Source organism: Nestor notabilis, unplaced genomic scaffold (assembly GCF_000696875.1).
Source record: "Nestor notabilis isolate BGI_N333 unplaced genomic scaffold, ASM69687v1 scaffold21513, whole genome shotgun sequence".
Classification (NCBI taxonomy): Eukaryota; Metazoa; Chordata; class Aves; order Psittaciformes; family Psittacidae; genus Nestor; species Nestor notabilis.
Window position 1 is genome coordinate 5401 of NW_009923593.1, and position 22425 is coordinate 27825.

Here is a 22425-nt window from a genome sequence, read left to right on the forward strand (position 1 = left end):
TGTGGAAAAAACTGGAGGGTTTCAAGCTTATAGGTAAATCTATTTGCATCTTTCCAGTGTATTTGCATTTACTTGTGCTAGTAGAAACTAAAAGCACAGTTTCTTCTGTACATCCCCTGGAAAGTTTGGTCAGCCTCTGCAATAGTTTAATCAATAAATATTTATAAAAATAAATTTTTTATGTGTAATTCTTTTTCTCTCTTTTTTTCTCAGTTACTTCAACACAGAACATGATTGCTGTTTCGGTACTGGATCAATGGAAGCAAAGTTTACCCGTGGAGGATTTCCTGGAAAAGTCAGTGACCTTAAGTTAAAAACATACATGATTCCTTTATGATATCATTCCGTATATGATATCATTCACTTACTTTGTGAATCATAACCTAATGATGATAACAGAACATGGAAATGTTTTTTGACACTAGCAAACATCCAGTGTGTTGGAGCCATACACTGTAGCAAAGAGCTTAAAGATGGCTTATTCATTTAAAGTAGTACCATGTTTTCACTGAGTTTTCTGCTTCTTCGTCTCATTTTTGTGATGATTGTGTAATCTATTTATGACATTGCAGAAAGTCTCTGTAATCTTTGTATGAACAGTGAGGCTATTTTCCCCCCTCCCTCTCTTAGACAGTTATCTCTCCTAACTGTAGATGAAGCTATTTGAAGAAAAGTATTTACAAACCTTAACCTAAACCTATTGTTCAAACTTGCTATAAGGCAGAGTAATTTCAGATACAATTCATTTTGAAATTACCTTTGTGTCATAAAATCTCAAATTCTATATAGTTTCCTTTAAAACTGCAGTGATATACTGATAGATGTTAGATCCAAAGGTCCAAACCTGAGAATTTTTTCCAATTATCTGTGCTTTTCTTTTTCACAAAAGAAAAGAAGAAGTTGTACTAAAAATAACTATGAGCATAATGTTGAAAGTTACAAAGGAAGTCACTGAAATGTTAAGAAAACTTTTAACTGGACTTTGACCCTGTTTAAAAACTGACACCATGCTATGCCCTACCGAGTGCTGTGTTTGGTAAAGCTATAATCATAAACAAATTTTTTTCCCTCCCAAATCTTATGGTTGACTGAGTAATGAAAATTGTTCAGTGCTGTTATCTTCACTATGGAGCACATGGCTATAGGCCATTTAACAAAACCCAAGCTGAATACAAATATACTATCTCGGCTACTTCTAACAGCATAATTGAATCTTGTGAATATTCTAGACTTACAGTTTGGTGTAATAATTACTAAAATATTTCCCAGATGTGCTGATATGTAATAAAATTGTAACTGAATTCAGCATCTTTGTGTTGCTTACCGCAAGATTCAATACATGCTATGCTGAGACTCTGCTCAGAAGATGGCTTTATGTTGTTGTAACAGTCGGCACTAGTTTATACTTCTAAACAGGGGCTTTGTGTGGCCTTTTTATGCTTGTCTATGTGATTAAAAATTTAGGTAACTAGATAAGGAGAGGTGATATTTTTATGTAAGCTTGTCAACTTTGCCTTTTGGGTTTGAGGTTTTTATTTTTTTCTAAAGTTCTTTGGGTGAGCTGATGAGGAATTTAAGTGTGAATGACTGATCAAGTAAGTCAGTGAAGTGGGCTGTTCTATTAGGGAAGACTGGTTCAAAGTGCCAGGGAGTCTAATATGTTCTTGGAGAGGCTGAGAAACAAAAAGAGGACAAGAAATAAGTAGGAGAAAACACTTGGTGTGAAAAACACTGAAGAGACACAGACTGCCTAGGCAGAGGTGAGAGGATGACTGGCAGGAGATGAGATAAGGAAGTGAATTTGTAACTCCTAGAAACTGCGAAACTACCTTACTAGCTTTAGTACATGCACTTAGTTGCTGTGCTTATTTTAATGATAGGACTCAGTCCATATTTCAAAGACCTTGCTGAAAGTTTTACTTCATACTGTAAAGGTCTAATAGAAGCTAAATACGTTAAATCTAATGTAGTGCCTTCTGTGTCCAAAACACTGTACAAGCATAGCTGTAGGACTAGTCCGCATTTAAAATATTTGCCTTTTCCCAGAACAAGGGGTTGACTCTAGAAAAGGCTGGTCCATGTAGTCTCAAATCAGCAATTCACTTAAGCATGATCTGTCCATAAAGCTATAGCAAAATCCATCAATTTCAGTGAAGCTGGCCCATCTGTGATTTAGCAAAATGTTCTAAGGTTCTTAGATTTTTAAAAGGCTCATGCTATGTTAAAGTTTGGGCATTAATTATTATCAACACTGCATAATTATTGCTTGTGAACTATGCTACTTGAAGTTTCAAAATTAACTTTTGAACTATACTCAAAAATGTTTTATAATAGTTGATTTTTTTTAAGATGTGTGGTAGAGAATCCTTGATATTGTTGCCTTTACATGAAGGTCTTTACTGAAATTCAGAGGTGCACTCATACACTAATTCTGTTTATGATATTTACCTCCAGATGTCTAGAAATAGCAAGACTGTGTAATGTAAAGGATTGTTAAGAAGCTGAATAAACCAATAGGATGCACAGTTGAGAAATCAGTTGTCTGAAATTAGAATGTTAAGTTCAATACCTATAGATGAGCAGAAAATTTGGGTTCTTTACAAATGTCAGTATTCATCAGACGGAGTCAGTTCATTGTTCCAGTCATTTTATATGGACAAAATAACATTTACATGACCGTATTTCGATTAGCAGTTACAGATATTTTGTCCACATGCATAATTAGCTTAGGACTGTGTTGTGTGGGGTTTTTCTCTGTAGTGAAATTATTTTGCTATTTTTTGGTAAGCTTTCTGTTGGTTTTTCGGTTGGGTTTCTCCCCTCCTCCCTCTCCCCAGAAAATAAAAGTAATATTGAGATTAGTATGAAAAGCAACAGGAAAATGAAGTGTTTGTTTCTTCTTTGTCCTGTCTTTTCCCTATTGCAGTTTCTAGCAATTTCTGCACAATTATTGAAACATGACTGTATGTTTAACCCAGCAGCAAATTTTTGTCATGAGTATTATGACATCAGTAGGTTTGATGCTTTTTTTTAGCATTATCCTTTTGTTCAATTTAGTGTTGGGGTAAACTTAGAGTGCTTTTTCTTGGGGAAGAATTAAATGTGTCATTTGACTGTATACCTAGTGAACAGTGATAACAACTTAGTAATTTCCCATCTTCTTCAGTGAACACAGCGATTATCAAAGTTCTTAGAGTATCTTTTTGACTGCTGTTGATTCACTGGGGAGTCAGGGAAGTTATGACAGTGCTTTTATAACAACTTAAATATCATATATTTTTCTGCTTTTCAGGAAACCTATTTGCTCTGTGGAGTTCAATACTAATAATGAGTTAATAGAATTTATTCCAAGTTCAAATCCCTCCTCTCAGACTGACATAGAAGAACTTCTTTTACTTACGAAAGATGATTTTAAGGAAGAATCAACCCAAGAGAAATATTTGAAGACTGACTATGACACTGAATATGAAGAACAATGGCAAGGTAAATTTTTAATTCAGTGTTTTCTAACATTTAGTGGAGTCAGCTTGTTAACTTCCATAATTTTTTGTGCCTGATCATTTGGATGACCACAGCCTTGGCAATTGCAGAAGTTATACCATTTAATAGTGATTTATTCCCTGTAGAAGCAGGGCTTGTTTTAACAGTTCAAGATAGCACAAGCCAGAAAAAGTTTCAGACGGATCAAATATATGGCAGAAGGTGGCAGAAAGTATCACAGGAAGTAGATCTTACCAGGCAGTGATCAAAATTCAATGATCTTTTGTACCTCAATAAAATTAGATCCTTATGGCATGTTCTTTTACCGTGTCAAGGACGGAAAGAAGTAAGCAATTTCTGCTTTGTTGCTGGGATGAAGATACTGCAAATTGAGTAGCATTCCTATGTGTTTTCAGAGATTTTATGGTTAATACCTCCTAACAGATGTAATGAATTACGATCACAGAAAGCAAAATGTTGAGGAAGTGTTTGATTCAACTGTATTATGATTTATTATTCTGAACTGCCAGGTTTATTTTTTTTTAATATATTTGGGGGGGTTGCTTGTTGGTTTGGGTTTTTTTGGTTGGTTGTTGGTTGATCGGTTTGGGGTTTTAATACCTGACAATTATATTATTTTAGAAAAGGAAAGTAATCATTTACTGAGACCTGTTTTCCATGGTCACACAGAGGAGACAGGTGGTTCTTGGTACAGTATTGTACAAGATAACATTTACTAGGAACATGCTATCAACAATGCAAGTATATTACAGTTAATAATTGAAAGACAGTAATCTTAATTCATCTGATTAAGTAATTACCAGATTTTTTTTCAGAGCTAGGTGGCATATGGCGGAAGGTTTCAATAATTAAAAAAGCTCTTTCTATAGTGTGCTTACAAAAAGAATAAAAATAATTTAGATGCTTTCCCCATGTCTTATCTGTTACTTGGGAACAATAAAGAGAGCTAAATGTTTATGGACAGGAGTCTGAAAAGAAAAAAAATATAACAAATTTCATAAAATATTATATATTTTTTGAAGTTACAGATTTTTATTGTACAGAAACATAAATAGGCAGGCTAAATTGTCTGGTTTGGGTTGTTTTCTTTTTATGGGAGAATATTAAAATATTCACTGTTCTGGCGACTGGTTTATTGAATCAGCAGATCAATAATTACTTGTTAATGTAACCAATGTATTACTGCCAACCCTTTTTCTAACTGCCTTTGCTTTTAAGAAGGAAATTACAGCAAAAGTCTCTTGACTTTTGAGGAAAGTGTTAACTCTAAAAAAGCTGCCATTCAGAAAGATTTGCAAGCTATTTTGTGTCATTGAGAACCTGCTAATTAATGCCAGCTAGTCTGCTAACAGTACTAACTAGGTTTCACTATAGGCATGAAGATACATATGGAGAGTGTGAAAGCATGAAATTTACTGATAGATACAATTATTAGAAGTGGAATATTATGGGTGATATCACATAATTATCTAACCTGTATTTTTTTAAAAATAAGAAAGAACACGATACAAGATTTGAAATTATCATTTAAAATCTGGTTTTCAAGTAGAGGAAGGTTATATTCAAATTCTAAATAGCTGATTTTATTATTGCAGGAGATTTCTTCCTACCAGCTTGTGCATATTAAAATGTTTCCTGGTTATTTCTGTTAATATCACCCTGTTACTCTTTTCAGATAATAAAATCAATTTCTTCAGTCATTTTACTTTTTGAGGTGTAATGTAAGAAATAATGCATATAATACTAAGAGTTGTATTATTTAAAGGTTTTTGTTTAAAGCAAAAGAATGTTTCCATTTGGGTTGTGAAGTTTAGGATAGTAGGTCATGCACACATTTAAAACTTATCTAGTAAAGTATTACTGGGCTATAGCAGTGGAAAACAGTAAGAAAATGAAAACCTGTGAAATGTGAATGGAACATTGAATGGAACAGTTAAAAGCTTAATGTGGTTCAGTTTGCAAAAACTCTTAGATAGTTTATTATGAGAGGGAGGTCACAGTAGAATGACACCATCTTTATAGCATTCAGCTGAAAAGTGCTATCTTTACACTAGCATGTGTTAGCAGTGGCAGTGAAACCCCCATTCAAACATGAACTGTGTATTTGCTTCCTGATTGATAAAGCAATTGAGCATGCGCTTAAGCCTGCTAAAGGTCTTTTCTTCACTGCTTCGCCTATCAGAAATTACTGAATCAAAGAAAGCGATGACGCTGCATTCAAGTTACAAGTCTGAAAAATAAACTTATTACAACATGCACTTCCTAAAGTCACAAAGTGGCAACTCAGTGCAGTTTGCTGTGGGTTTCAAACACTGGCATTTGGGAATTTCAGACTCTTGTGTATTGCACCAGTTGTAAAATTCTGTATTAGGTAAGCAGTTAGGTATGTGGTTGCGTCTGTTCCACTTCAGGAGGGCACTTCAGTATGTCTAAGTGCATTCTTGCATAGGCATGCTTTCCTGGGGAGTAACAGGTTAAAATGTGTCAAAACTAACAAAAAAATGCACTTATTTAAATATTTTAATCACATTAGAGTGAGATTAATTGAAAAAAATCCTCATTTTTTTTTACACACTTTCAGTACTAAAGCCACTTATAATAAAAAGATACAATATGAATGGATATGTTCAAGAATAACAATATAGCTAAATTAGAATACTAAATGCAAATCAAAGGCAAAATTGTGCATTATTTGACCTGCTTTAGTGTTAGGATATTAGAAGTTATGATGCTGTATTAACAAAAATTAAATGAGATATTGTTTGAGGGTAGCATGATGGAGTTTATGTCATTGAAGCAGTCTTTGTTTTCTGGTTGATTTTAGTACCTAATTTTCCAACCACTATTTGCCTGAGTATTGAGGTGCTTCCTACTTTGCTTTCATGGTTGCCTGAAGAAAAGGAAGAACAATAGATCAGGAACTTTGTAAATTGTGTCATAAAATACGTCAATTTTTTCATTGGAGGTACTTTAAGCTTTATAGGGTATTAGAAGTTTTACTGACCTCTCCTGAACTGCTCATCTCATTAAACAGAGGCATTTTATAACGAGGCATTTATTTTTTAATTGATAGATTTCTTTATGGGGATCTGTTTGTGTCAGCAGCATAAAACAGTTTAGGGTAATCATAATTGGTATTTATCATTTCCATCCACTAGGAAGGAAAGGAGGGTTATTACAGATAGGGAGTCATCCAGGGAGTGAAAGGGGAATGTGGGAATCACGAGGCTTCCATGTGAGCAAAAAATAAGTAAGAAGAATAAAAATCTCCCTTGTCCCTTCTATAGGTAATATATATTTGTAATATGTGTGTGTGTGTATGTATGTATATATATGTGTGTATTGTCAATGTAAAGGATTGCAACAACTACGATTAATGTATCAGTTCTGTCTCATGGAGAGTAGTCATTTAAACTCAAAAAAAAATGAAGGTCCATAATGTCATCTTTTTTGAAATCATAATAATTTATAACCTACATTTATTGTCTACTCATTCTGTAAATATTTTTTTGTTGTTTCAGAATTAGAAAGTCTGTGTTTAGTCTTAGATTCAGTTTAGTTTTAGTATGTGGGGAGACTTGCCTGATTTCTGCTTTAAAAGTTGCACTGAATTAAGTTTCTCAGCCAAAACCTGCTTCAGAAGTTCCTTTAATGCACTTTACAATACAAGCAGGGGAACAAAAAGTACCTTTTCTTTTTAATAGGTGCTATGGAAGACAAAAAGGAAAAGAAAACCAAAGCTTGTCATGTGAACCACTGGAAGTAAAAAGTAGTTATTGTTTTGCTGACATTTATAGTGTTCCAACAGTTGCCTCTCTTTATTCTGAGAATTCTTATTATGTTGATTGTTAATGTATTTTTTCTTATTTTCCTTCAGATTTATATATGGAAGAGGAACTTTTTTTTATTGATAACCTTGAAAATTTTCGTAAAAAACTGCCTTCTTCATCTCTACTTCTGAGCAGACTACATTTTTTTTTGGTGAAAGATCCCCTTTTAGATTCTGAAGGACAGAGTTTAACAGAAGAGAATGTTTTCAGGTATCTACAAATTGTTGTATAACATTGAACATAAATAATAGTCTGTGTATAATGCCATTAACATTTTAACATCTTCTGTGCATGTTAACTTTTTAACTAGTTTATATTTGCAATGGATAATGACTTTGGTTTTTCTTCCTACTTTTGAAAAATGAGGAGGATGAATTTTATATGCATTATTTAAGAAAACAATATTTTTCTTAAATGAAATTATGTCATTTTTACATTCTGCAAGTGTGAAATGTGCTCAGGATCTTTGTTTTGGAACACTGAAAAAATATGCAGAAAAATAGTAGTGTCAGGGACTGATAAGGAAGCTATCCTCCTAAAAAGTCAGTACAGATTTAGTGACTGTAATGGTCAGAAGGGGCAAGCCTAATTAAATGTTTTCATTCTGCTTGAAAAATCCTTATCCCTGTTCTGCTTTCATCCATGCTTTACAAGGCAAGTAGTAGCCTTACTCCTGAGTTTACCTTCTTGGCCTTTTAAACGTTCGTCAAACCAGAGTACGTACTTCTGGTTTTCTTTTGAATTAATAGTGAGCACATTCTGCCTTCTTTGGTGCTGAAACATTCCATAGAAATTAAAGATGAAAAAAGACAAATAATATCAATGTCATCACAGATATTTTGTATATAGCAGAAAACCTGACATTAGAAGAAAATTCAGAAACTGTTTTTACATGACAAGATTTACCTGTTGAGATGAACAGTTTTAACTTTTTTTTTTTAAATGTAATGTTTTAAGGCAGGTCCCAAAATTAAGTGATTCTACTCTGCATATAATGTAGTATTTCTTGGAAAGTAATTTCAGTTAATTACACAGATTGGTACAGCATTCCTTGCAATTGCTTTCTTAGAAAAGGATGGATGTAGAGAAAAATAACTTTTACCACAAATATGCTTATCAAAGCTACTGCTAAGACTTTCTGTCTAGATATGAAGTGATACAAAGAAATCACTTGCTTTATTTTATGATCTTTTAAAGGGAATGTTTGACTTTCCAAAATGAAATGGAGATGGAACAGAGTAAAAAAGAATTGCAGGGGATTAAAGAGAATTTCTGTACCGTATCTTTAAAAGATGAAGAGGTATCATCATGTTGTTTCTTACAATGATTGTATTATTGATTACTTTGTTAAGCATAAGTGTTTTTTCATCTGCAGGTAATTTTTTTAAATTGTTTTCTTACTTGCCAAATATTTGTAGCCTTCATATTTCCAAGATTAGGAAACACTGGTGGTGGTTGTGGGATTTTTTAATTCTTGGATGCTATTGTCAGGAATCTCCACTCCGATCAGCTGTTTCTCCTGGGACCTGAGGTGATAGCAGGTTTACTTGTTACACTAAGAATAAAAATTAACCAGAGCAGGAAGCCATGTTATGTCCATGTGAAAGGGAGAGTTCCAAAACAGGTTCTGGTATTTGGGGGGCCAGCTTGGGTTCTTTTAAAAAAAGATGTCAAATCTATTTTTTGCTCCATTTCTCAAAATTCTAAAAAAACAAACCTTCAATTAAATAAATGAAGGTTTTCCTTGATTGGGAGCTTTAAGTTTATATCCAGTCTTTATACTCCACTGACTCAATTTGAAATACTGTAACAGTATTTTTTTTCTCTGTTTTGAGCAAAGCTTTGTGTATGCTGTGTAAATGTCCTATGGCTTCTTTCTTAAAAGCTCTTAGATTGGTTTAGAATTAAGCTATTTCAGAATTCTAAAAAAGCTTTGACATATAGTAACATCAAAGAAAATTTATTTACCATTCTGTTGTGATTAATATTTTTCAGTATTTCATGTTGCCTATTGAGTTAGAATTCTACACACCCAGCAATGGCAGATCAGATTCTGTTAATATTCCATCATACTTGGAACTGAAAGAGTTGTTAAATTTAGCTCCAGAATCTATGGCTGATGAAGACATGTGCAAAGAGGTGATCAAAGAAGGTGATGCTTGACCTGATTTTCGTTTCATTTGCACACATTTAATACAATCTAGCTCTTTTATATTCAGTTCACTTATGAATTCCATTGCAGACCATGAAATGAGAATTTCTCTGTATGAGACTATGAATTGTGCTATACACAAATTTCTGAGTATTAGAAATGTCTCAAGTAGCCAAGGGGAAGTAAACTATTTGCCATTTTATTCAATTCATGGTTGTGTTGTAATCTTGGAAACAAATGTAACACTAGCCATGATTCATGATATCCAGTCTACCATGAATATAATTAGTGTTATGCTTTCTTATCTTTAATTAAATTTTACTTTCAGAGACATCCTTGAAAGGATTATATGCAGTATAGTCATACCGTAAAAATTGCTTTTATTACATTGTAATTGCAAACACAAAAGAAGATTTCTGGAAGAAAAGAGTTGAATATTTCCATGGATAACAGGAATATTCTAAATGACAGTAGTAATTTCTTTAAATGAATTTAAGAAATGTTACTAAATGCTTGTATACTACTGATAACTACAACTTTAATAACAGTTATTGGCTATTGGATTGACATCTATGACAGTATTTTCTGTAGTTAAAAGAAAAAAAGAGCCTGAGATTTTTTAATTCTGATTAAAACAAGCCAGTTTGCATTGGTTTTGACAAACAAGTGAGGAAAACCACTTCTTTGGTGGCCCTGAGGCAGATCAGAGAAGCACTGTTTATGCTTATGAGTGTGGAGGGGGTGTGCTGAATTCTGTTTCTGATAGGGCAGCAGTTTGGAGTAATACAGTCTCTTACTGAAGATAGGAACAAAACTTTTAAAAACGTATTATTTGACCACAGCAATTCCATGCGTATTCCTCTGATACGTTTAGTACATACATGGCACGTTCCAAGCTGTATGACCAAGCCACCACTGCGGAGGTTTGAGGATTTTCTACGCAGACATCAAAGTATTAGTCTTTTCTGTTCCATTTTAGTCCTTTTTAGTAGCAAGAGAATCTACATGCACAGACTACTGGTGAACTACATTTATGCTACCTGCTTGTTCCAGGAATCACATTACTATAGTTGTAAGAACTTTTAATCAAATAGCGACTGTACTATATCGTGGGGTCTTTTTCTGCACCTTTAAGAGATGAGACTGACCACTGCCCTGATCAGCTATGGTATTTAGGGTTACTAAGCATAACTGTAATTTTTCATAATAATATATTATGGAGACTCAATTAAAAGATTGAAAGGAAAAAATTGCTTTGACAGGAAAAAGCAATAAATGGTTCATTTGTGGCACCTTTTAATACCTGTTTTCAGATCTCAAAGCAGAAATTACATACAAAATAGAAATTTCTGACTACTGTCCCATGCCAGAAGAGGTTTGCTCCAGTAATAGCAGAAGTATGTTGGAATTCTGTGAGTCAGGTAGGAAGATTTACTTAAATCAAGGGGTGATATTTAAAATAAATTTTCCAAGTGGTTGTCCCTGTAGTCTGTTCTTGGAAGTACATGCAGCATATAAATGTAAGATAAGAATGTTTGCTTTGTATAATCTACTATTTTGTGACTGTACTATAAGCAGATAGAAGTGCCATACTCCTTTCAAGAGTTTTAAAAACTAAACACAACCAGCTTTACAGTTCCTTCAAGTTGCTTTTGGCTGCAGTTGGTGTATATATCTTCTGCACTTGATTAGTTTTTTAGATTATTTTATCTAAGAATTTATCTACCCAGAGAGTGCAGAGGCAAGTTAAAGTGGATTGATAAAAATTGTGGAGTTGAAGAGTGTAGTTTAAAGTTTGTTAAAGCCTTACATAAATGCTTCAAAAGAGGGTAATGGAGGACAAGCCAAGGAAAGGTACTGAATTTGTAACTTCTGGCATTTCAAAACTCCTGTGCACTCATTTTGCAAATGGTTCAGTAATGCTGAGGGGTCAAGAAATTCAGTCACATAGTCACAAGAGCAGTTTTCCACAGAAATAAACTGGAAGTGTGGAATGTTTGCTAATGTGTGCATTGAATCCTGGCTTGTTCTATACTGACATTAGGAAATCCTTTATACGTTCCCCCCTTTAAAAGCTTGAAAATTCAGGCAGGGATGCTGGTTACAGTGCATACCAATGCCAAACAAGTTTGATGTCTTAACCTCAGTTAAAATTTCTTCAGGTTCCAGGAGTAACCTCTCAAAATAAGTAATATTCTTTCCAGCCCTAATGTTTTCAGAGCTTAGCATTGGCTGGCTAAGAGAGGCAGAAAAATGGCTGTGCTAGTGGTATTTTTCACCTCTGATTTCATGCAGAAAAGCCTGTGCAAAGTGTGACATTTACAAATGGATGTGATCTGGATAGAGTGGCAATACTTGAATAAACACGTACGTCTCATCCTGATGTATATCCTGTCTTCGAAAAAGTCTATCCCTAATTGCACTGGGCAGTAGCAGTATTACTCTCCAGTGTGTATTTACTTTATAGTTTTCCATTCAGCAGTTACTAAAATCCTTGAGGAATTTTGAGTTTTCTCCAGACCAAGACCCCTTTTCTTGTCTTAGTTTCAATATGATTTGAACTGAACTGATGATTAACCTCTTCAGGCTAATAGCATCACGCTCCTGATACAGTATTGTAGTGGGCTTTTGGTAGAAGTAATCATAGCAGCCCAAAGGGTCTGACATAAAAGCTCAAGGTAAACCTAGCATATGTTGTCTCACCAAGACAAAGTTAAATTTAGTTTAACATCTGGAAATAATTGCCTAGCAGGATTTGTTGTAATCTGAATCTAGTGAGCTATCTGACAACTCTTTAGTTCTAAGGCTTACGGTAAGCAGGAGGAGGTTAAGTAGATCTGAGCAGTTTGGGACACTCCTCCTGTATACCATAATAACAAATCATAACAATGATTTTAGCTAGGATATTGTCCAGATGATCTTCTGGATTACATGAGTGGTCAAACCATCTTGAACTGTTTTTATTAGAAAGTGATGGCATTAATCTTTACTGTCAGTTTGCTGGTTTAGCCCTCCCTTTGGATCAGTCACTGTTTGCTAATCGGCAATTGTAATTTGTAATTGGGTGTAAAATTTCAGCAGACATTCCCTACAGTCTTCTCCTTCTAATTAATTTTGCTGTTTATAAGTTACCAGAAGTGAAATATATTTGCTCGCAGTCAGAGAAGAAACAGGGATAGCATTTTCTGTAAATATTTCATTGTTTGCCTTCCTTTCCTGCTACCTATGGCATTGTGGGGAATGGCACCCAGAGTATAGGCACAGTTTAACTGATGTAGCTGGTCAGAATGTTCCAACCTCAAAGGCTAAAATAACCAGACCAGAACAAATATGAACAGTTTTGCTCGAAGAGAAATAATTGTTCTTTTCAGAAATGTCAGGAATTTTTGCTGTCATGAGATCAGCTTCTGTCCTGTTCAAAGTGCTATATTTGTTTTTCACCACCAAAAAAACAAGGGAGTTTGTGAGCTGAAGTTCACAACAGAAATCTTTTTGTTCTGAGTAAATGGGGAAGTAATCATACTGATTGGAAGTCTGTTTATTTCTTTTGTAACCACTTTTATTTCTTCTCTCTCTCTTTTTTTTTATATTTCTTATTTTTTTATTTATTTCCCAGTGTTTACTGTATATTCTCTGGCTTTCTAACACAGTCTTTTATCCTTCCTGCCCTTCCTGCTATACAATCTGCTTGTTAGGTTGGACAAGGAGCAGCTGTAAGCAGCTGGGCAGGTGGCTGATTCATAATCCACTGCATGCCAGTTGGCCAGACAATGTGTGTCTGATGATTGCAGCTGCTTACTGCCTGTTATAATGAATAGGGAATTTATTACAAGTGTTTTTCGTTATGAAGGCATTTATTTACTTAAAATTCTTCTGGCTGTTAACTTTCACAGAACATGGGGGAGCTGTACTTTTTTATTACCTCTAGTTTCTGGTCAAGCTGAATGAGAAACATTATTAGAAGAATGACAGAGAGATGAATGCCAGGGTAATTGTGTAAACCACCAATTTTTATGTAATGACACCAAAGTTAATGAAGTTGCAAATTCCTTGTTAGATTTGAATAAAAAGCAATAATCCATTACAATGTCTGCACTTAATATGATTGGCTAATAAAAAGGATGTGAAAAGTGACTTGCAGGGGACTGTTTAGCATGCCAGATTTATTTGTATACTGCTTTAAAAAAACTGGTGTTGTAATTCATTTCAGTGGTCACCCTTGGAATTACAATGAATACTAATTCTGATTGAAAGAATAATTTTGTCTTTAAAATCCTAACTCTATGTATCTGAAGTCCCCGAGCCCATTCATCTGAATGTTACAGCCACCACAATATTGTCTGACGTCTCTCTCCCATCTAATTATCTTAATTTATGTGGAAACTATCTAAGAAGGCCAACAGGAATGAACACTTGATATCAAAGCCTCAGCCATAGTACCTGATGATTTAATAATAACAATTATTGTGCATGGGAAGAGTTTGTATCCAGAAATACATTGCAGAATGAGTAAAGGAATATGATCTACACATTAATATTCCCAAACTGTCTGGAAATTAAATGTGAAGTATTTGGGTTTTATAGCTAAAATAGTGAACTGTCCCATGAAAATATTTTGTATTTTAATCTAAAACTTCACTAGTGTAAAATTCCTATGTGTTTCATTCACAGGTAGCTTTGTGATATTAATTTATTTTTTTATTTTATTTTATTTTTGCGTGGTGCTTAATGCAATTTCTAGCTAAATACGTTCCATATCTGAAAGATGAAATGGAAGTACCTTTAAGTCCTCCATGCAGACAACAAAGATCATGGGTGAATTTTCTGGCCACAGGACTTCAAGAAGAACCTGTTCCTCTTTCTGGTAACAGGTAATGAAAACTTCATAGTAATAAATCCTGTCATAAATCGTCTAAATTGTAAATCCTCAAAATTAGTGCAAAAATAAATTTAGTCTATTTGTAAATTAGTAGTTATGTGCTTTGAAACAGCTGAATGTATTTTGTGTTTTGTATGAAAGAGTGAGCAGAGTTTATGATCCATATCTGTGGCTTTTCAGGGGAGCTTGAAAAGGGAAATGGCAGTCACTACTGTAGACCTCTTTCTCCTGGGAGACTTTACAGCCTGAAAATCCAACCTCTTTTTTTGGAGTAGGCAACAGTAGACACTTACGTATATAGACAGTATGTATGTATGTTTGTATGTGCATTTTTTATACGTATGGTAAACACGTCTGTTGAGCATGTATCACCTACAAAATCTCCAGAAAGTATTCCAAAAGAATAATTTCCAGGAAGAAAGTATTGTTTGTGGTTTTGGATATCTCCCAAAAATGGAATTGAAGCCTTTTCATGCTGACATAGGATCAGGATTGCTTCATCTTTTCCTTTTCATCTTGTTTTCAAGACTAGCATTTTTTGCCTTGCTATCTTTCTCGCACATACACAAAGAATTTAAATATCCTTTTGGGGTGGGAACCACAGTCTACACAGAGTTCTCATTCAGTGCTGCTTTACTTCCTGAACCAGCTTTGATGGCTCCTCTCTTTCCTGTTCACTGTGGTGTTGCATGAAGTAACCCTCTGTATGGACCAGAAAAAAGTTTGAATGAATGAATGAACAAATGAACGAACTGAAAATTTTGAGAGAAAGTAGATCTGTAAAAGGTAGTTTTATATAAATCAAAATTCAATAGTTAATGCTCTTCGTACCTCCAAGTCTTCTTTTATGTTCTTCATAGTACTTTGATTACAGAGCCCTCTAGGAAATACCTAAAATCTTTGGTATGGCAATCAGAGAAGTATCGGGACAATATGAACTCTCTTTTGCTTGTCGGTAAGGATTTCTAATTGATGATCAGTTTCTAATAGATGTTGAAGAGTTCCAAGTACATAGAAAAATATAACAAAAAAGATAATGTATTACAGAGCACATCTTTTGAGCCATTGGAGTTTATCCAATTAATGTAACCTTCTGACGTTTTATTATATGATTCTTTTAGTACATATAAAAAATTAACAGTGTGGCAACATAGAAGTTGATATGTCATGTTTCCTTCTATGGAGGTAAGCTGAATGAAGTAAGAGTTTTATTTCATTATCAAAATGTTCAGCTTACTACCAGTAATTATATTCAATAACTGTGGGAATTGAAATTTAGTAATTTGTTGAACTCCTTTTTTCTATTTTTCCTTAAATAACGTTTCAAAATATATATCAATAGAAAAGTACTCTTAATGGAAAATAATCTTATAACCTGACAAGAGCAGAGTTCATGTTTGGAAGCAAAATATACAATGCCAAAATAAGCTGCAGGTTATTTCTGACAGCACCATAATATGCATTATCACTGTTCTTTCACTTCATTTTATTTGCCTTCATTTTACAAGTCTCAGGATTAAGTTATGTATATTGAATTATTTTGTTTTCCAATTCATTTGTACATTCATTTATAATTGAAAACATTGTATGGTAGGCATATTACTGTGTAAGTTAATGTTTTGGGGGGTAAGGATTATTATGTTAAGTCTCTGTAAGCATGACAAGTAAACCCACAGATTAATAAACAAGATCATTTGTACCTTTAGTAATGCAACTAGCAATTATTAGATCTGAAAAAAAAATAACCCCCCATTACTCATACACTCAGTAAAAAGCACACTTGCTCTGATAACACTAATTGCTTTGCTCTCAAGTCTGTTAATGGACATTGAGTTACAAATGGAAGTATAAACGGTAGTAGGTCATCAGTACTTGGGAACTTTCATTTCCAAAATCACATTCTGTTTTCATGTTTCTAGATTATTAATATCATAATGCTGATTTCTGTTTTTTTTTTGTAGAGCATCAGGCTGATAAACTTGTGTATCAGCGTTATTCGCTTACAGAAGTGAAGGAAATGCTGCCAGTTGAGGTAGAAGGACCAGTGCTTAGCTCACTGGAGGAGGGCTGGTGGCTTCATCTGGGTTTAAATCCAGTCTCCACAGAAACTTTGGAACAATTAACTATGGATGCCAGTAATGCAAATGTTTTGTTTCCTACAAAAGTAGAAACATTCATACAATTTACTTCATATCAGTTAGAAAGTAAGTACCTAATTTTAGAAAAAGTGGTAAAAAGGCAAAGATCGGTACTTTTAACAGAATAACACAGTGACTGTTACATACCTCCAAGAAGAAAGGAAATAGAATGATTGCTTATTCTCAAGAACAAAACTTGTTATAGCAATATTAAGTAGCAACAGTACTGCAGTTTCACAAATGTAGAACAAATTGTAGGAACAACAGTGTTTAACTACATAAAGTTATCTTTTCTGTTAACATGGAGGTGAAAAGTAGCCTGAACCAGCCATACTATTTTTTAATAAAATAGTTTCATACACAAGAATGTCTTTACAAACACTAATTTTGCATTGGAATATTTTAATAAAGCAGATGTTCATATAATCCTATCTGCAGAAGGTCAGTAGTGGGTCCATGTTACAGTGAATATTATTTTGTGATGCTATTCAGAGGGGGGTTTATGCTTGCTGTGGTTTCAAATGTGAACCACTCATAAACTTACGGTTTCTCATGGACCATTATGCATACCTATAATCAAACTTTAACTGAAAATGCAAAAAGCTAATTAGATTTTATTATATAACTGTGGCCTGACTGCAAGGCACTGATTGTGGTTGTGGAACTCCAAAGCTTGACAGTAGCATGATATATTTGAAACAAATGGGCTCCACTCATGAAGAATGTTTCCACTTGGCTGCTTTTGACATATTGGAAAGTGTTTAGCTACTGTGTGGTTATGAGCATCCATGAAGCCAAGTGCTTAAATACATGGGCGTGCAGCAGAAGCACTCCTTTAGAAGGAACTAATTGCATCCCTTCTTGGTTTTGCCTCTTAGTAAAAAAAAAAAAAAAAAAAAAGAAAATTAAAAAAAATTTAAAAATCCCCTAACAAAAACCAAAACAAAAAAACCTGCAACCGTGTGAATTTTTTAAACTTTCTTCCTAATGAAATGTATTCCATCCCAGTTCCTAGAAAACTAACATCAGTAAGCATCATGCAGGTGGTGAAAACTTCTCCAAACAGTAGCATGGTCTTCTCTTTTTCAAGACTGTACATTTTTACTTTGGACTAATCAGTAAAAATTTTCTAAAAGTAGATTCTAATGATCTGGGAAGGCAGAAAGAATACATTTTAAAATGCTTTCTCTGTAATTATCCAAAGTATTTAAATTCAACTAGGAGAAAGAAAAGGGGGGGGGGGGGGATCTATGCTGCACCACGAGATCTATTTTTTATTTTTTTAGGATGGCTTGAAGAGATGAATTCCATGACAAATCAGGAGGTCCTTTCTGCTGAAAATCATCAGTCAGATAAAGTAATTAATCTTTGCATGTCACCGCAGACTCAAAGGCAACACTTTGCCATGCATATGGGTGCTGTGTCACCTACCAAAATTCCTGATACGAATACATCTGTGGAAGAGCTTACTGGAAGAAGCATAAAAAAGAGTAAGATAGAAGAGGAAATTTATTTCTTAAATCCAGAAAAGAAAACCCCCAAATCATCTGAGTCTGTCAGCAGTGAAGATGTGTCTTCTAAAGAAGACAGCTCATCCAGTAGTGAAAAGCCTGCATCATTTGCACTTGTTAGAAAATGGGACAATGATTCTGATCTGAGCAACTTTATCATGCTGAGATCTAAATGTACACTCACCCAAAAAGAGGAAAAAAATTATGGAGATAGTCCTGAGAAAGGTTTGTGAACCAGTTTATTCTGCCATTTTCCACATTTAATTACACTGTCTTATACCAGTTACAACAGATGCTAATTTATGCTAGTAGATTTATGGAGGGGGAAAAAGCCTTTGATGTTAATGGTAACATTTTGGTGATCTTTAGTGTATCTGAATTTTCAGCTAAGGATCTTACCTATTGGTTTTTTCTTCAGGTAACTCAGGGGATTTTGTTTGTTTATTTTGGTTGAGGAGGGTACTTTATTTTGAGGTTTGGGGTCTTTTTTGGTGGTGGAAGTAGTTTTTAATAGAATAGACATATGAGTTTATTCCTATTTTAACAAAGTGACTGAATGATACTTACTCCAGAAGATCTCTTCTCTCCATGTATTTTGAACCAGATCTCCTGGGCTCTTTGGAGAACTACTACTTTATCCATTGTAGTTATCAAATAGTAATCATCAATACCTTTACTTCTGTGGAACAAACATAGCCTAGACAATGATAAAGAGTTAAAGTTCTCTTCTGGTAGGAACCATTGGAGCCAGTTACCTTGGTGCAAAATCCCCTTGAAAGAATGAGGCAGAAGAGGTCTTAGGGAAAACAGAAAGCTATTGGTAGGCCTGATCTTGTTGATGACAATGCTCATGAAAGAATCTCAGGCTGTGCATTGAGCACTGCAGAAATGCAGAAGAGCTGAGAGGGAAAAAAAGTAGAAGAAATCCCTTATTAGTTTCAAAAAATATTTATGACACAAAATATCAGGAGGCAGTGGCATATTTCCAGATTCACTTTTCAATATAAAGTTGTATTAAAACAATATGTATTTTTCAATTTTTGGACTTGCATGGCAGTACTTTGACAATAAATTTTGTCTGTGTTTCAGCTACATGTCCCAGCATCAAAAAAAAAACAAAACCAAACCCAAAAAAACCCCAACCCCCCCAAAAGATTATAAGTGTTACATAAAGGCCCTTATATCATAGAATTGGGGTAATTTATTTATTTAAGCTTGCTATTTATTTTATCTATCTATCTATCTATCTATCTATTTATTCATTTATTTATTTATTTGATGGAAAGCTTATGTAACCGAGTGGAGGAAATTATTTCTTGGTAAAAGTCATCTGTTACTGACACGGGTAAACAGACGTGCATAAAATTCTTCCGCGGCCCCAGAAAGCAACAATCACGATTTTAAATGTAGGACTGCAAGGTACTTTGAACTGATGTTTTATGCTGCCATCTAGTGAGCCCATACTGGAACTACATCTAGCGAGGTGTAGTTTCTAGCAAGAAATCCAAGCGCATTGAAAGACAAGCCATGTTATATTTGCGAATAGGCTTGTGGAGATTTAAGTAGGTTAAATGCAATTTAGAATATATTTACACGTAGACCTTAGTGTTGCAGATGACTTGTGTCTGGTATATAAAGAATCTGTTAAAATGTATAGTTCTTACCACATTGATGTAGAAATCACGGCAATTATTGTATACTTTTGTAACAACTGAATTTTTTTATTAAGGGTCATTCTGAGTTTAACTGAAAACAAGAAATGCCAGCACTGCTTTTAGGGGTCTTTTTCTATTGTCTTTGTTGTTTGACTTATTTTTTAAAGATGTCATTGTGTATAGTATTTAGCTTAGAAAATACACCAGAGGGAAGTAGTAGAAACATTCCTTGATCCAGTTTTGAACCCTGTATACCTTTTCAAAATCAGGAAGGTTTTTTTAACAACTAGGAAAAAAATTGGGTTTTCTTTTCTTCCTTGATCAGTTTGTTTTTTGATGAAACTGACATTCTTAACTATAAAAAATCATCAATATTTAGGGTACACCTTTTTAGCCAGAACTCCTCTCAAATATAAAGAGCTAGAGCTGCCAAAGGAAGCTCTGTGGTCAGAAGCTGTAGCTCATACATCACTATTTTTAAGGGACATGGGAAGGAAAGACAAGTTGTGAAGGATAGCTGTATGACAAGAGGAAAAGTTATTTTCAATAAGCATTTGCAGCTTCCATGTTCTTTTGGTCACTTACAGTATCTAATCTTTTCTAATCACACTCACTGAGATATTCTTCATAGTTTGATCTCCTGATAGTCAGCAGCATCCTTCCTCTCATATATGTTTTTTCTACGTATAAGGGCAGATGAGCTTTCCTGTGGACCTATATTGTAGAGCTATAGTACCAGCTCCTTGTTTTTCCCAGCCGTTTATTACTGCCCTAAGGAAGAGGAACCTAATAATGACTGACTTTTGGGGCTGTGGAGGCCTCATCTCTCACTGTTTCTCAAGGGTTTTTACATACTATATGAGCCCACGAACACTGTAAAGAAGCTTATGAAAAGAAAATGTATGTGTTGTAGAAACTTACTTAACTTGAAAATATTTTTGCATGTAGAGCCATTTACAGAACAGTTTTCTTACTGAGCTGGTTTTGTGATACTTGTTTCTAAATGTTCACTTGTGGTTCAACCATTTAGTGCCACAACCTGAAGAACAGCATATACATGTTCACAAAGAGGACAGTTCTGTTTGTGGGACTGTAAGGATAGAGGAAAAACAAGAAGAGAATGAGGACAGTATCACAGTCAACATTCAAGCATCAGGTATGCTATTTTTTGAAATGCTTTATTATATACAGCTTTGCAATAGAATTTTGTATTAAATAGTACTACTCAGACAAATACGGAAATTATTTGGCTTAGTCTCTGCTCCTTGTGACTAAAGACATTCCAAATAGATAGATACTTGTTTTGACACAAGTGTGAGAACAAGCTATGGACTTCTGTCTTAAGACTAAAGCAAACTGCATGCAAACTAAATAGTACAGAGTTATATCTGATCTAAATCAGCAGACATGAAATCTCTTTGTGCCAATCAGTAGCCTCAAATTACTGTTCTGCTTTTTTTTTTTCTGACAGAGTAAATGAGAGAACCCAGACAGAAGGGGCTGGCTGTCATTTTGTTAGGAAATGTCTGTAGCACAGTAGTGATCCAGTATGGATTTATCTCATACATTACTGAGCCTTACCCTATGAACTCTTGCTGTTGTACTTTTCAAGGCATTATATCAAAGAACATGCACAGACAATTTTGTCATGCAGTAGAAATGATGGAGAAGAACCGGGAAGATATCTACCCAAGATATTTTTCAACCCCAGCTGTAAGAACGCCCAGTGCTAGAAAGTCCTAGCACAGATTAGTTTGCTTTTCTATGGAAATACATTCACTCTGCGATCTTAATGAGGGTCTCTTTCACAGAAACAGTGAAAGAGTAGAGCAGTATTTTCATCTGTTCTCATCCGAGATGGGTATCACGTAACAGCTATAAGCTTTTTTCTTTTCTTTTTTTTTTTTTAATTAGATTTTGAAGCAAGGCTCCTTTAATGTAACTGGGGAAAAAATCAAAGCTTTTCTGCAGTCAAAAAAAAAATTAGCATTTTGCAAAAATAATATTTACTGGGACTGAATGCCCTATTACAGTACTTGAGATAGTGTGTTTCACCATGGTGGACTTGCACATGAAGGAAAGGAATCTTTATCAAAAAGCTATAGCCAAAACAGAGTTTAGAAGGATTCAGAAAAGCATTTTACTTAACAGTGGAACATTGAAGATGCATGGTTAGAAATACACTTGAAAAACATGTTACGTTAATACAGGAATAAAAAAGGAATGCCCAAATGATACTGTACAATGGGCATCCAAAATACTATGGCATCTGACCTATTTCCATCAAGACTGAAAAACTGGACAAAACAACATACCTTTTATTAAAAAATGCTTTAATATATGAAGTTATCAATTGCTCTTATGAAATAGTTCATTGAACAAGTGACGTTAACTCAGCTGCTAGTCAAAATAATTTATATAGATCAGTTGAAAATATTTTTGAAAAATGATAGTAAATTTTTTAAAATGAGGAGTCACAGAGTTCTGATCTTGTTGATGTGATCAGCTCAACTATGATTTTTAAAAAAGGGCTATGGAAGAATTTCACCTTCCTGCCTCAGGAAAAGGACATCCCTTTCAGCTCATTCAGCAATTGACAGCTCTGTCATGGATGTCAATAGCAAGAAACTCAGTTGTAATTTGGCAAAAATTTTTAAAAAGCCACCCAGAAGCTATTAAAAACTGTTAGTGTGAAAGTAAAAAGAGACTAACGGATTGGCTTCTTTGGCCTTTCTAGGCAAAGACATTAGAAGTTAAAT

General features: G+C 34.3%; 1 protein-coding gene across 1 annotated transcript in view; it reads left to right on the forward strand.

Annotated features, from left to right (window-relative positions):
• Positions 1 to 213: 213 nt before the first annotated feature.
• Positions 214 to 22425, forward strand: part of LOC104403944 (chromosome unknown open reading frame, human C9orf84) — a gene marked incomplete at its 5' end in the record, with an annotated part of 41239 nt that continues 19027 nt past the window's right edge. Inside the window, 11 exons of the mRNA XM_010012241.1 lie at positions 214 to 295; positions 3293 to 3483; positions 7379 to 7541; positions 8529 to 8631; positions 9327 to 9483; positions 10797 to 10904; positions 14225 to 14354; positions 15223 to 15317; positions 16324 to 16566; positions 17787 to 18236; positions 20697 to 20822. Coding sequence (XP_010010543.1) covers positions 214 to 295; positions 3293 to 3483; positions 7379 to 7541; positions 8529 to 8631; positions 9327 to 9483; positions 10797 to 10904; positions 14225 to 14354; positions 15223 to 15317; positions 16324 to 16566; positions 17787 to 18236; positions 20697 to 20822 — 1848 coding nt within the window. The remainder of the gene's footprint in view (positions 296 to 3292; positions 3484 to 7378; positions 7542 to 8528; positions 8632 to 9326; positions 9484 to 10796; positions 10905 to 14224; positions 14355 to 15222; positions 15318 to 16323; positions 16567 to 17786; positions 18237 to 20696; positions 20823 to 22425) is intronic.